A 15286-nucleotide genomic window follows, 5' to 3' on the forward strand; every position below is an offset into this window, starting at 1 on the left:
ATTCAACTCCACATAATTCCGTCAAACATACCAAATAATGCAACGGGACAAAGAGCATTCAGTTGCAGCTCCAAGTTCCGGCAAACCAGGTCAACACAAACACTCCACGGATGTTTGCCAATTTATATCCAACGATTGCCAAGAATGGACCCTTTGAATGGGGCCGAGCATTCCTTACATAACCCATGTTTGGCGATGTATGCAATATGCAATATGCATGCATGTACATATGCATTGACACAAGCTTTCCGCAAATGGCACGGCAATTACAGGCTAGTTGCAGGCTAGTTAGGCTAGTTAGCTAGTTACTCGTCACGTTACAGGTTTGGTGCTATGGCTGTAACGGAGCTTTACGTCACACGTTGCTTAGCGAGGCAGAACGCCAACAAATAAGCATTCCGCATCTAATGAAGCACATACCACGGGTAAACACGCGAAATAAAATGGTGTTTAGGAGCGGTGCGTATCGTTACACCAAAGAACTGACAAAGCTCATGTTTGAGATGCCGCAGACAACAATTACCAATGCCTGTACTATAGATATCAGAATATCGGGCACTGTGAAGGGCAGGGAATGGGGATACAACCGATGGAGCAGGATTGATAGTTGGAATGCGCATGACCGGCTGTAGTAAAGCCGGTGTGTATTAATTAGAAATTAGCACGCTCTACAATGATAGCGAGTTTCCTTACCGAGTTGATGTGCATGAAGTAGTAGTTTATGGTATGTTATATCACCCCTTCCCTACCGAGTCGATGTGTATAAAGTAGTAAGTAGATTACTCGTTTCCTTACCGAGTCGATATGTATGAAGTAGTAGTTGTTTGTATTGTAGATCATTTTCAGCAGTCGGATGGCCTGCCGCGTGTCCCGACCGTTCAGAGTCATCAGGTAAACGATCCTCACTGGCTCCAGGTCAGAGTCTTCGACTGAGGAAAACGCGTGCTTGAACACTGAAACACGGGGTGAGTCGTCAGCGACCAGGGCGAGAGACATAACCTACACAGCCGAGCAGATAGTGTGCTTGAACACTGAAACACGGGGCGAGCCGTCAGCGACCAGGGCGAGAGATATGACCTACACAGCGGGGGAGCTTGTGCTTAAAACACTGAAACACGGGGTGAGTCGTCAGCGACCGGGGCGAGAGATATAACCTACACAGCCGAGCAGATAGTGTGCTTGAACACTGAAACACGGGGTAAGTTGTCAGCAACCCAAGTGGCCTGTAGACGCACACAGCGGGTCAGGAGTGAATACAGCGCTACTAGGTAAAAGCGGAATGATTCACCCAAATACGCGTGCATCGGGAAACAAAGATAATTTGTGTTTCCACACAACACTGATATTGTGAACATTCGACACAGATCACATGGTATGATGGTTTTTTTTTCAAATTTATTTACATAACTGACAATCACATAGCAGTACACACAGTACACAGAACCGGACACCTGTCGCACGCCCGGCCAGCGGACCGGTCCCAGGTAAAACCTCAGGGCCGGTCACGGATGGGAACGGGCGGGGTGTAAATCTGGCGACAGCTCAGCGTCCGAACCTCGCCCGCCCTATATGTCCTGTTATTACGCTCGTTGTCCCTGTTCGTGAGATGTGTAGCTAATGAGACAAAGTTTTTGATGCACCTCTACCTTCTTCTTTTCTGTATCGGCCATGCCCACTCGCATGTTACCAAACTCTGCCCTTGTCATAAAATCACAGAATGAAAACATATCAGCTATTCCTATACCATGTTGTGCCACTTTTGTTCTGTAAATATAATATTTCCCTAGCAAAAACAGTCTCTGAATAGCAGCTGCAGCATCAGCCATATGAAATGTCTCATTTTCCTCGAATCCAACAATTATTGCACGTTTGCTTAGAACAACATTGTAATGCAATCGCTCCCTGACCCTGCTCACCATTGCTCTCCAAACACATTGAACCTGTTCGCACTCAGCAAAAAGATGCAGAAGCGTCTCTCTATCTGCATTGCAGAATGTACACAATGGACTTTCTTCAGTGAATTTTGACACGAAAACGTTTGTCGTTAATATTCTGTGTACTAATCTATCCTGGAACCATCTAAGAGTAGTATTTTTAGTACAGCTCGCAAATCTGTTGTAAATGAGGTCCCATTCTAGCTGACACTGTAGATCGTTATTCCATTTTATTTGTGATTTTAAACCATCCCGTGTTTTAAAGTACTTATGCTGTAGCATTGTCTTATAGTATATCCTACATCCTCCCTTACATCCTAAGAGAGTTGCCAACGCTGGCTGCATTTGAGGTCCAATGTCATGAGGTGGCAACTCCCCCGTATATGCTGTCCTTATTACTCTAACAATGCCCGCGAATTCAAGCTGTTGGAGACGCAAGCCATAAGTGTTGTTTATTTCAGCAATATTCATAAACCTTCTTTCATCCGTCCAAATGTCACCTACATTGGTACAACCAGCTCCGTATAGACGGCCATTCCACATAACTTTGTGATTACGCTTGAAGAAAGAGGACAAAAACAAAGGTTGCGTCTTAACATTTTCCGGTAAGACTTCAAAACACTTTTTGAAGGCATCCCATTTACTAAAAACTTCCCGCCAGAACGGATTGATACCATCTGAAACCGAACCTACAGCTTTCGAGAAGCTTGCATCACCACACGAGAAAAGAATATCATTTTTACATAGCTGCATTTCTGCTAAAAACTTCCAAGCATCTTCCGAACACACATATCTTTTCATCCAGGAAATTTTCAAAGAATCATTATATGTTTTCAAACATGGGATATCAAAGTCCCGCATCATAAAGCGTCGCTTGATCTTATCAGGACCCTTGTTCCACACGAACTCAAAAAAACTTCTCTGCAACCCATAAATGGAGCTCTCAGGAGGGCATGGTAGCATCATTAATGTATTGGTCAGCTTTGACAATGCTAGATTTTTAAGAACTATCCGTTTGCCATATACCGTTAACCTCCGTTTCATCCATCCTCTAAGAAGATTCCTGACATCAATCGATTTTGCTTCAAAATTCACCTCTCCCATATCTAACAGATTCTGCGTAAAAATTATGCCTAGATACTTGAAGTTACCGTTTATAATATCGAAGTTTGAGCTAGCTACATATGCCGGCATCGCTTCTTGTCCAATCCAAAGTAACTGTGTTTTCTGCACATTTAATGTTAAACCTGACGCTTTGCTAAACTCTGTAATTATTGTCATGCAACTATCGAAGCTTGCTTGCGTACCATCTAGTAAAAAGGTACAATCGTCTGCGAACTGCTGAATTTTCATATCAGACTCGTTGACTTTATATCCTACAACTTGAGGATTGTTTCGAATGGCTATGCTCAACACTTCAACACACAGAATGAAGAGCAATGGCGAGCAACAATCACCCTGTCTGCAACCTTGCTTTATTGGGAAAAACTCCGTTGTAGTTTTATTTTGTGCTAGGCAAGAAGATGCATCTCTCAACATAACCCTAACCCATTTAGTAAAGTCTTCGCCAAAATTAAACATCTTGAGCACCTCGTAGAGAAACTCATGATTCAAGGAATCAAAGGCCCCTTTGAAATCAGCAAACACAATTAGGCCCTTTTTTCTTTTTTCCCTATACTTTACATCCCAAACAATGTCATAAATTGTTCTGATGCATTCTCCTATGAACCTGTTTTTCATAAAACCTTTTTGGCACATCGAAATAAGCTTATTAATAACCTTCCGTAAGCGATTAGCTATCGCTGCTGACAAAATCTTTTGCGTAGTATTCAACAGCGAGATAGGCCTCCAGTTTGCTATTTTTTCTTTAGGCTTCCCTGTCTTTGGCACAAGCACAATCGTACCTTGTCTTTGTGTTTCCGATAGAGAGCCTTTTACAAAACCTTCGTTCAATGACCGAACTAAAAAACTTCCCAGTTCATTCCAGAAAGTCTTAAAGAAAAGCTTTGAAAAACCATCAGGCCCTGGAGACTTATCATTATTCAGCTTTTCCAATGCTAGGCTGGCTTCCTGCACAGTCAGAGGGCCTTCTAAACTCAACTTTTCTTCGCTATTTAGCGTAGGAAATGCATCACCTAGTAAGTGTTTTATATCATCTAGCGTTTTTGTCCTCTCACTTAAATGAAACACACCTTTAAAGTGATCATACAAACATGTCATGATTTCGTCTTGGTCCCTGATAGTTTTTTCTCCTATTTCTAAGCAACCTATGTACTTCTTTGTATACTGACGTTTCTCCATGCCGCAGAAGTATCGAGTTGGCCGCTCACCTTCCTCAATCCACCTACCCCTTGCTCTTACTAGTACGCCTTTCATTATATCCCTACGTCTGAGATGGAGTTCCTCTTTACACTTTGCTAGCTCTTTCGCTACGTTTTCATCTGACGTGGCTAAGTCTTCCAGCTGCTGTATTCTAGCTATTAGTTCATTTTCCTGCCTCTCCGAAGCTCTTTTCTTTCTGCTCCCATACTGTACACATATACCCCTTAAGTGGCACATCATGGTTTCAAAGAATAGCTGATCACTGATAGTGAACTGAATATCCCCGCAACTTCCTATAGTTTCACTAGAATATACCGGTATCACATATTGATCCTTCATCTTTCGTATTTCTCTCTTGATTAACCCAACAAAAGCTTCATCATCAATATAACTATTGTTAAATTTCCAAAACATCTTCCTTTTAGCCCTAAAAGCCTTTTTGAACTTCAACGAGACTATACTGTGATCAGTTCTATAACCACTGAGAATATCTGCCGAAGAAATGAAACCGAGTAAATCAGCAGACACAAGGAAAAAATCTAATCTGGAGAATTTTACAGGATTCGTTCTTCTCCATGTAAATTGTCTGCTATTACTATGCTGTTCCCGCCATACATCCACCAGATTTTCGTTTTCAATTGCATTCAGAACAACCTCTCTCGCCCTTGTGTTACTAATGCTCCGGTAAAACTTCGTATCTTTTTCCGGATCTAATACGAAATTCCAGTCTCCAACGAGAATAACAGGACATATTTGTGAAGCATTGAATACTCTCTCAAACAAGTCTTCAAAAAACATCGGACAATCACTATTTGGCCCATATATCACAACAAACTTGCTTCGGAAGTATCCATCACATTCTACATCCATTATCACATAATTACCGTGATCATCCACCTCCCAACTATGAACTAATACAGGTGCCCCAGTTCGAACTAAGACAGTCACTCCTCTAGCGTTAGTTGTTCCGCAACTCATATATATTTCTCCTCCCCACTCCGATCGGACCATTGACTCCATTTCAGTCGTCAGATGTGTGTCCACTAACCCATACACAGCACAGTCGAGGCGTCTGAGGTAATTGAAGACATCCCTTCTCTTTTCGGTCTGACGCATACCCCGTACATTAACACAACAGAAAGACAAGCTCATTTTCGACATGTAACAGTAGCTCTAAACTCACATCGAGCACAACCACCCCCACCCACAGTCTCCGCTCGGACATCGGAGAGCTCACGCTGCTGAGCCAAGTCCATGGTCCCAGCCCGACTTGAATGCTGAGCCACCACTAGAAATATTCCCTGATATCTCTCGACTGCCCATCCCCCCTACGAGTTCCCCTACCCCTTCCCTGCATAGCAGACCCTGCGACCCTACCCCCACGCGGACAATCTGAGGGAGAACCACCAGGTCTCTCTACCCATCGTCCCTCAGCCTCCCCGCCTTGGGAGGATTCACGCCGCAAAACATTCGATATAGCCGACGGAGAGCCAGGTCGGAAAACAAGAGAGGCGTCTTCACTCATAGAACGCGCCCCTCCCTCAGCGCCACCTACCTTGCGACCCTCATCGCCACCTACCGCGCGACCCTTCTCCGGCTCCCCACGGTCCCCGGCAGGTGGCAGCACCGAGCCCGCCGAACCGACCCACCTCAGACCTGTGGCCGACGGTAGATCTGACCCAGACGTCACTCGCAGTGGCGCACCCAGGCCCGCCACCTGAGAGGGGCCGACCAGGGAGTCACTCGGAGAAGGCGAAAGTCCAGCTGAAACGCTCTCCGGAGACTCAAGCGGCGCCGCCAGCTGCACCGAACGCACAGCCTCCCGCGCGCAGTCTAGTAACGGCGACGACGAGACGCGCCCACGAGCCGCAGTCCCGGAGCGATTTTGCGCGTCCTGCCGCCGCTGGTTTTGAGCCTCCTGACGGCCGCCGCCGCTCCTCCTCAGAGAGTCGGAAGGGGAACGGTCACGTGACCGGGGGTCGCGACCGGGGGTCGTCACTCCCTCTCGACCGCCCCGCGCCGAGGGCGCAGGCGCATCACGTCGGAGAGCTCCTTCCTCTATCTCGCTCCTCGCTCTCTCTTCCCCCGGCTGGGCTCGCCTCTGCACGGGGCTCTGTGGTGCACTCGACCCAGCCAGCTGACGCAACGCCTCCGGGTCAGCGATCCGCAGTGGCGGTGAGTCACGTGACCTGCAGATCATTATGTTCCCGGCTCTTGTGAAAACCGAGTAGATCTGTCGTTCCTTTTTCATTCGAATAAGGTCCCTGAACATCTCCTGCCTCCGGGGGGTTAGCGATTCCGTGATGTAGAGGCCGGAACCTCGAAGTTTGGCCTTAGCTCTGAATAGCGCATCTCTATTAGAGCCGGGCGCAGCTGAGCTAAATTCAATCACGATCTTTCCATTTCGAAGTCTGGTGATATCTTGGATCTGTGTGCGGTCTAGATCCATCTTGAGGAACTCACGCGCAGCTGAACGAATCAGATCCACCGCTTCATCACGGTTGGTATGCGCCTGGAGAGCGGACCCGGAGAATATCAAAAACACCAACCTGCTATTCTGGAGCCGGCGGTCCTCATTCAGCTCCAACTGCTGCACTCTGCTCCTCAGATTCTCTGTCACTTTTTGAAGCTCCTTAACATTCGCAACCACCGACTTCTGACGCTCAGACAATTCTGACAGCACGTCCATCGTGAATGTCAGGGAGTTCTCCATCGCCAACAGTCGCCTCTCACTGAACTCTTGGATTTCTTTAACACATTTTTCATTCTCTTTCACTATAAAGTCCTTTAATTCACGATAGTCCTTCTGCTCCCCCTGACCAGGGGAGCACGCCTTTCTTTTCTTACTCATGGCGTCCACAGACACCACAAAAACCCCACTGCTGACCGCTCTCACTCGCACCGCGCGCGGAGCGCCCTCGCCCGCGTCCGCCCCGGCCGAGGTCAGCCGGTCAACATGATGGTATGATGGGGTTACCAAGTAATCCAAACAAACCCTGTTGATTAGGGGTCAGACTGACAACACACAGGTTAGACACGAATAATTCAAATAGGGACCAGTTTGTCACGCGATGACATGTTGCAGTGAATCACTATGACTCAGGCAAACGTCCAAGCAGTTTCCAACACGACTGTTTCATGTTCAGCGTTCATACAGCACAGCCCCACCCTTCACAAACCGCCACTGATAGGTAGGCAATGGCGCTGAATGCAGGGTTAGGACTCACCACAACATACAGGACGCATACACATTATTATCTACTTCTCTATCATCTACTTCAGCTTTTACGTTATAGGTATTAGAAGCAGCTTAAGCCCAGGAATATAAACCCTACATGAAGTGCAAGGGAGGGCAGTTACAATATTGACTTATGTAGCACGCTACATCTTGAACATTTAACGTAGTATCTTTTCGGCACGGCTCGGTACGGCAGTTCCCCCCCCCCCCCCTCGCAGTCCGGTCACAGGCCTAGCCCTCCATTCACACACCCGTCGCTGCTACCGGGTGACGCACAGCTGAGCGGAGCGCTGCTGCTGCGCTCTCCTCCCCTCTCATTATTCACTACCCCCCCCGTCACCAGGCCCGCCATCCCCATTCAGCACTTTTCCCCAACTCCCTCAACGAGCACTGTCCGTGAGAATAGCCCGCAGTAGACACATCTGCGAGAAGACGATGCCGGTCACATCAGTACGAACCGCCGAGGCACAGCTGAGTCAACAAGCTACGTCAGAACTGCGGCCGGCGGCGGCGGCGAGCGAGCACGTTAAGGTACTCTGTCACTTGTCACGTACTCTGTCAGGTACCACAACAGCTGCGCCGCGCTGAGTCCCACGGAGGGAATGGCAAAACCAGAAAGATCCTACGGCAAGCAAAAACGCTGTAGTTCCAGAGGTCTTCGCAATGGGCAGCCGTTAAACTCTCATTACGACGCTCGCCTATGGAGACAGCTACCGCAGGATGAGCGATCCGAGCCTCCTCAAATAACGCTGGATCAGTAAGATATGTCAACAGATCATGGAGCAGTGTCAAGGATGGATGCCGGCTGGAGCACACAGCCTCCTTTGTCGGGCACAGCAACCCAGGGTGAGTGAACCTGGCAAAATAGCCGGGTGACCGACCTCACAATGGCCTCATGAGGTAGTTCCAGAGATCTCCGCAGAGGAAGAAGGCGCTGACTTACGGCACGCCCGAGACGGTGGGCGGAGCAAGAGTGACGTCACAAGGGGCGTTGCCGGCAGACGAAACGGAAGGAAACAAAAGTTTGAATAAAATGAAATTGAAGAATTAAAATTAAAACTCGAAAATCACAAACCTTTCGGGGATTGTTTTATGCCAGCGATTATTAAAATGATAAAGCACTCAACACGAAGACGATTCGACGGCCAAAAATTGCAGGCACAGAGGAGCAAGGTGACTAAACAGGACAGAGGGCGCCATCTTACGGCCCCACCCACCAGAAGAAGGCAGAGGAAGATGACGTCGCAAGGGCGTGGCAGTCACCCCTCCCCCCAACTATAAAAGGGTGCGCCACCCAACCAGAGGGGGAATCACAGTCGAGCAGCCGAGAGTCACAGTCCACAGCTGGAGCCGGAGACGCCATCTGGGAGCCGCCGTCAGTCCGGGTCACCCGCGAGAAGCCTCTTCAGTTCGAGTGACCAGAGCCGGAGGACAACCGCCGACGCTTGAGACCACACTGAGAAGCGGAAGCGCAGAGAACTCCAGAATGTGAGTGTTGTTGAAAAGTCTGCTCAATCCCAATCCTTGCCCCCCCCCCCCTCTGCCCAGCGTGCCGTGCCCGTGACGACTGCCAAACATTTTCGGTTACCATAAAATGCACTCTCAATTGGAATTGGAAAACTTAAATTACTTTGAACTTATTGGTCCAGACACCCTAGTAGCATGTTAGGATCTGAATTTCGAGGTCATGTCAGAGTCGCCAGCAAACCGTTATTGTCAGTGGGAGTTCACGATTAGGCCAAGAGCGAGATCCGAAAATTTACATAAGTAGCTCAGTGTCACGAACGCTGAAATTGATGACAGGATGCGTGACAACGTTGAAATGTCTTTGTCTTCGGTCAAGATGGTTCGTTCGATTTATTATGGGCGATGGCCAGGTGCGTTTTGAGGTTGGAACGTTTGTGAAATAAAGGGTTTAGATTCGTGCTGTACTCACTAAAAGTTGCATTGCGAAATCATTGGTAATATTGCTGTAATCTAAAATGGAAGCTAAAATGGAAGTCGAAATCAATTATAGAACAGGTAAATACGTTTGAAAGGAATGTAATGTTTTAAGGTGGCGACTGATTCATGCGATCGATCTATGAATATGGCTATGAATTATGATTTGCGACAGATACGAATGCTTGAGCGTACGGCGGAATTTTTCCTGTTACTTAGGTGCATAGTTGCGAGCAGTGGTTTGAGGTTGACGGTTTGACACTTTGCGACTTTAGATGGTCACTTTGCGTCATTGAAATTGCGAAATGTCGAGTAACAGGTAGATGTAGAAATGTTTGTGGTTAGAACTAATATGCGACTAATATAGGTACCGATCGTTGTGCTTTGTAGAATAAATACTAGAAAGGACCAGCTTTGTTGGGAAACGATCAAATGGGACAGGAGTAAAAAAAAAAAAAAAACTTACGTGGAATGGAGCTGATGAGATGTCGAACAGGGAGATATCGAAGCGATATTTTACCAGATTCACACTCACTGACACAGCCGTTGAATCTCCCGGCCCGAAGAGACCGCACACACCAGTACTGCACCGTGAGTGATGACGCGCCCATCGCGGCGCGGCCTTGACAACTGTCGACTGTCGACGCGGCGCCGGCCGGCGGCCGTCGTAATCGTCGTTCCCGACACGGGCGTTGAGCCGCCAGAGGGCGCGAGAAGCAGCCACAACAGGGGCAGTGGGTTAGCCGTAATTGGGGCGCGGGCGGTAGGTGAAGGTCACGTATAGGAGTCTGGTTAGTTGCGGAAAGTTGCAACGGGATAAGAACGTAGACAGTTAAATATGATATGCTATATGATATCTAGGACTGCACTTCGTTTGATGCGCATTGTTTACTGCTAATAGGATGATTTAAATTAGATTCCCTATGAAAGGCTAGGGACCCTATGACAATATTCTGGCACTCTATAAAGATAATTTGTTTAGGTAACTAGTAGCCCATCAGAAGCTATCGAACGAGTTTCAAGGAGGCATTTCCGTTTGAGCATTCAGTAATTCACTATGGTACGGTGGATCACAACCAGACGGCAGATCGATGCGTGTTAATTGGTTCTAGATCATATGTCTGATTAAATCAAGAGCGGTTCAAGGTCTGCTAGGATTGTATACGAGAACTGATGATAAGGTTCACGCGTGTAGCAGCAATTAGGACTTGAGATTACGATTAGATTTGGTTAAATTATGCGTTTCTGCTATTCGCGTTCTTGCGAGTTAGCGCCAATAATTACTCCAACAATATTGGCACAGGGCATTGTGAGGCACAGACGGCTTGTTTGCCCGCCTCCTATGGCGTAACGTTTCCCAGCATGACTGTATGAGACACAGATGCACTTCTCGAAACCCACGTCCAGACCGGAATAATAAGAGGGACACACCGTCACGTACGCAGGGCATATGCACGTTTTCCGCCAGTGGTACCGGCCACTGTTAATTTTCCCGCTTAGGTAACACTGGGTGAGAAGGCAGTGAGAGGTTTCTACGGCAGGGGGGAAGGGGAAGATTGGCACAGTATGCAGTGGAGAGTAAGTTATGCCAAAGGCAAGAAGCCGAAGGTCAGGGGTGAGTCACCCAAAGGGCGGATAAGGCGAGCCGTAGTGTCCCGGATAAGTCCTCATACTTATTTCGTAAAGGTACTCTAATCGGTACTGGACAGCCTCAGGGGAGGGAAGAATGTACTCCAGGACACGTAAGGCCTTGAATAGTAAATCCCATGGTTAAGGATAGTTCCAGGATATGAACTAGGGTCCCTGGGTCGTGAACGGGAATGTTACACGCGGACCGGAAGAGGGCATAGGTAATCTCTCCCGGTAGAGAGATAAGTCGGATATAAATCGTGTATGTGCGTACCATAAGTCTATCGGTCGTGTAGTGAATCCCATAAATTAGTAGGGTGGATATTTATGCAATTATTCTGGACGGCCCTGCGGTAAGTATCTTTGTCGCCGGTTAGCGGAGCATGCATATGGATTTCGGAAAGAGACATTTATCTCGCCGGGGAGATCGCTATTAGTCAGGCACCTAACGCCATCGGAGGGAATTCGAGGGGCGCTAAATAAATTTGGGGTGAATATATGACGAACGAACGTAGAGAGAGGATGAGAGTGAGAATGGTAAAGGATGAATCTTAGGATAAGGCCGATGGGAGTTTAGCGAAGCTCAGTTAGGACAGTCAAACTAATTAATCTCGAGGGCAACTTAAAACTAGCAACGCTAATACGAATTAAGTGGGCAATTTTCTTAATGGGAAGGCCAGTGATATAGGAATGGGTGACTGGACGAATGATCACATTCAATTTATCAATGTAATTACCACCCATATGTTTGGCAGTGGTCATCGGGACTTCGAATGCCCTGTCCTTCACCTGCCCAACTGTGCCGCAAACCCAGCTGATCGGATACCTCTATCCCTAATCCGAGCAGTGAAGAAGCATCTCGTGCATCATGGTCTATACAATGAACAGAATCATCAAGCCTCTAAATTAAAAAGCATCTTCCATCAGATGTATTTGTATGCAAGGTGGATCTCTAGACATCTCCCTCAGGTGGATCTCAACACCATCTCAAGATCTCTATCAGGTGGATCTATATCTACATCTATCTCAGGATCTCATCACTATCTGGATCTCTCTCTAGATCTATCTCGGGATCTTTTCCAAGACTCTCAAGCTCCCCTGTTCTACCAGCTCTACTAGCGAGTTCCTTCCAGCAGCGAATCTCTTTTCTGCTACACCGCCGAACAGCAGTGGACCGCGCTGTTTGATGAACCTCAAGATGCAGCTTTTTTATTTCTGTACTTTTCCTTCCCTTCATTCCCTTGCTACAAATGGCGCCCAAAACGTGGGGATTTGATAATTCTCAAATTGTGAAGCTGGTAGACTGGCACAAGCCGCCGAACCCGAAGTTGATGAATTGAAAGTCAACCGTATGGAGAAGAGGAAGAAGTCGAAGAATAGAGCAGGTGTTCGAAATACTGGCAGCAGTGGAAATGAGCGTGCTGCAGGGGTCGATATGAAGAAAGAGGATGAGCTAAAGAAAGCTGTGTGAAGATGATGAAGCTTATGATGGTGGCTGATGACAGGAAAGTTGAAGAATTGAGCAGGTGTTCGAAATACTGACAGCAGTGGAAATGAACGTGCTGCAGGGGTCGACGTGAAGGAACTGATGAGAGGAAGCGGTCTTACGAATACTGAAAAGGACATAGAAGAAGCTGTTGAAGATAAGATAAGGAAATGAAGCTGTCTCATGAACAAAGGATCAGACTAATACAGAAGACAGGCCGAAAATGAAACTTGACAATTGTTTGCATCAGCATATCAATTCTTCTACGTTCTGCTGTACAACAAGTCCAAGTCACGGTCAGCTGCTGTATTGCAAAGGAGAGCTCGAACTTTCTAGAGTATTGAGGATAAAAGGACAGCAATATCAAAAGCAGAAGAGGAAGAACAGGCGGAATGCTCGTGTTGTACTGAATCAAAATCAAACACGGTCGTCTTCACAACACAGCCAAGGCGATTATCATGTTGGTGAACGAGGAGAGGGTGCCAGGATGCTGCAAGACCAACTGCCAAACGATCCATTCAGATGGGCTGCTGCAGAGATCACCCACCTGGGCTGCTGCGACGGCTGTCACCTGGTCCGCCGAAAGGTCGCTACCTGAGCTGCCACGGAGGTCACCTGTGCTGCCACGAAGGATGCATTGCCCTCGCGGGCTGCCTCGGAGGTCACTCACCTGAGCGGCCGCGGAAGTCGCCTACCTGAGCTGCCACGGAGGAAGCATTGGTCCCGCGTGCTGCCTCGGGGGGTCACTCACCTGATCGGCCGTGGAAGTCGCCTACCTGAGCTGCCACGGAGGAAGCATTGGTCCCGCGTGCTGCCTCGGGGGGTCACTCAACTGAGCTGCCGCGGAAGTCGCCTACCTGAGCTGCCACGGGGGATGCATTGCCATCGCGTGCTGCCTCGGGGGTCACTCACCTGAGCTGCCGCGGAAGTCGCCTACCTGAGCTACCACGGAGGCTGTCACCGGGTCTGCCACGAGGGTCACCTACCTGGGCTGCCACGGAAGTCGCCTACCTGAGCTACAACGGAGGCTGTCACGGGTCTGCCACGATGGTCACCCAACCGGGCTGCCACGGGGATGCATTGCCCTCGCGTGCTGCCTCGGGGGTCACCCACCTGAGCTGCCATGGAGGTCGCTCACCTGAGCTGCCACGGAGCCTGCCACCCGGGCGGCCACGGAGGTCGCGGCAGGGCCGGCCATGGAGGTCGCCTACCCGGACTGCCACGGAGGTGTCGTCCACCTGGGCTGCCACGTAGGCTGCCCACGCGGGCCGCCGTGCAAGCTGCCCACCCGGGCTGCCATGGAGGCCGCCACCCGGGCCGCCATGAGGCTGCCATGGAGGCTGCCACCCGAACTGCTGTGGAGGCCGCCCACCTGGGCTGCCGCAGAGGTCTTCACCCTCCTAAGAAGCCGCTTACCGGACGACAACCGACGACATCGGGCTAACCAAAGTGGTTGGTGCCCGTGACCCGGATCTGGTGAACGACAAACTGAGGTGGGGACGAGGAACAACAGGTGCGTGTGTGTACTGTACTAGGTATACGATGTCATGCTGTGGGCGTTGCGGAAGTTCACATGATTGTGTAAATTTAGATGAGTAAGGGGTGTGACTTTTTTGTATGAGTTGCGAGGACGCAACTAGGGTTGTTTGGACTGAAGATGTAGCACGCTACATCTTGAACATTTAACGTAGTATCTTTTCGGCACGGCTCGGTACGGCAGTTCCCCCCCCCCCCCTCGCAGTCCGGTCACAGGCCTAGCCCTCCATTCACACACCCGTCGCTGCTACCGGGTGACGCACAGCTGAGCGGAGCGCTGCTGCTGCGCTCTCCTCCCCTCTCATTATTCACTACCCCCCCCCCCCCCCGTCACCAGGCCCGCCATCCCCATTCAGCACTTTTCCCCAACTCCCTCAACGAGCACTGTCCGTGAGAATAGCCCGCAGTAGACACATCTGCGAGAAGACGATGCCGGTCACATCAGTACGAACCGCCGAGGCACAGCTGAGTCAACAAGCTACGTCAGAACTGCGGCCGGCGGCGGCGGCGAGCGAGCACGTTAAGGTACTCTGTCACTTGTCACGTACTCTGTCAGGTACCACAACAGCTGCGCCGCGCTGAGTCCCACGGAGGGAATGGCAAAACCAGAAAGATCCTACGGCAAGCAAAAACGCTGTAGTTCCAGAGGTCTTCGCAATGGGCAGCCGTTAAACTCTCATTACGACGCTCGCCTATGGAGACAGCTACCGCAGGATGAGCGATCCGAGCCTCCTCAAATAACGCTGGATCAGTAAGATATGTCAACAGATCATGGAGCAGTGTCAAGGATGGATGCCGGCTGGAGCACACAGCCTCCTTTGTCGGGCACAGCAACCCAGGGTGAGTGAACCTGGCAAAATAGCCGGGTGACCGACCTCACAATGGCCTCATGAGGTAGTTCCAGAGATCTCCGCAGAGGAAGAAGGCGCTGACTTACGGCACGCCCGAGACGGTGGGCGGAGCAAGAGTGACGTCACAAGGGGCGTTGCCGGCAGACGAAACGGAAGGAAACAAAAGTTTGAATAAAATGAAATTGAAGAATTAAAATTAAAACTCGAAAATCACAAACCTTTCGGGGATTGTTTTATGCCAGCGATTATTAAAATGATAAAGCACTCAACACGAAGACGATTCGACGGCCAAAAATTGCAGGCACAGAGGAGCAAGGTGACTAAACAGGACAGAGGGCGCCATCTTACG

General features: G+C 49.1%; 1 protein-coding gene across 1 annotated transcript in view; it reads right to left on the minus strand.

The window, feature by feature from the left end:
* Positions 1–15286, minus strand: part of LOC122387960 (xylosyltransferase oxt-like) — a 75707-nt gene that overhangs the window by 20937 nt on the left and 39484 nt on the right. The window contains exon 5 of the mRNA XM_043378667.1: positions 796–953. Coding sequence (XP_043234602.1) covers positions 796–953 — 158 coding nt within the window. The remainder of the gene's footprint in view (positions 1–795; positions 954–15286) is intronic.

The sequence above is a fragment of the Amphibalanus amphitrite genome, unplaced genomic scaffold (assembly GCF_019059575.1).
Source record: "Amphibalanus amphitrite isolate SeventyFive unplaced genomic scaffold, NRLGWU_Aamphi_draft 000304F_arrow, whole genome shotgun sequence".
NCBI lineage: Eukaryota > Metazoa > Arthropoda > Thecostraca > Balanomorpha > Balanidae > Amphibalanus > Amphibalanus amphitrite.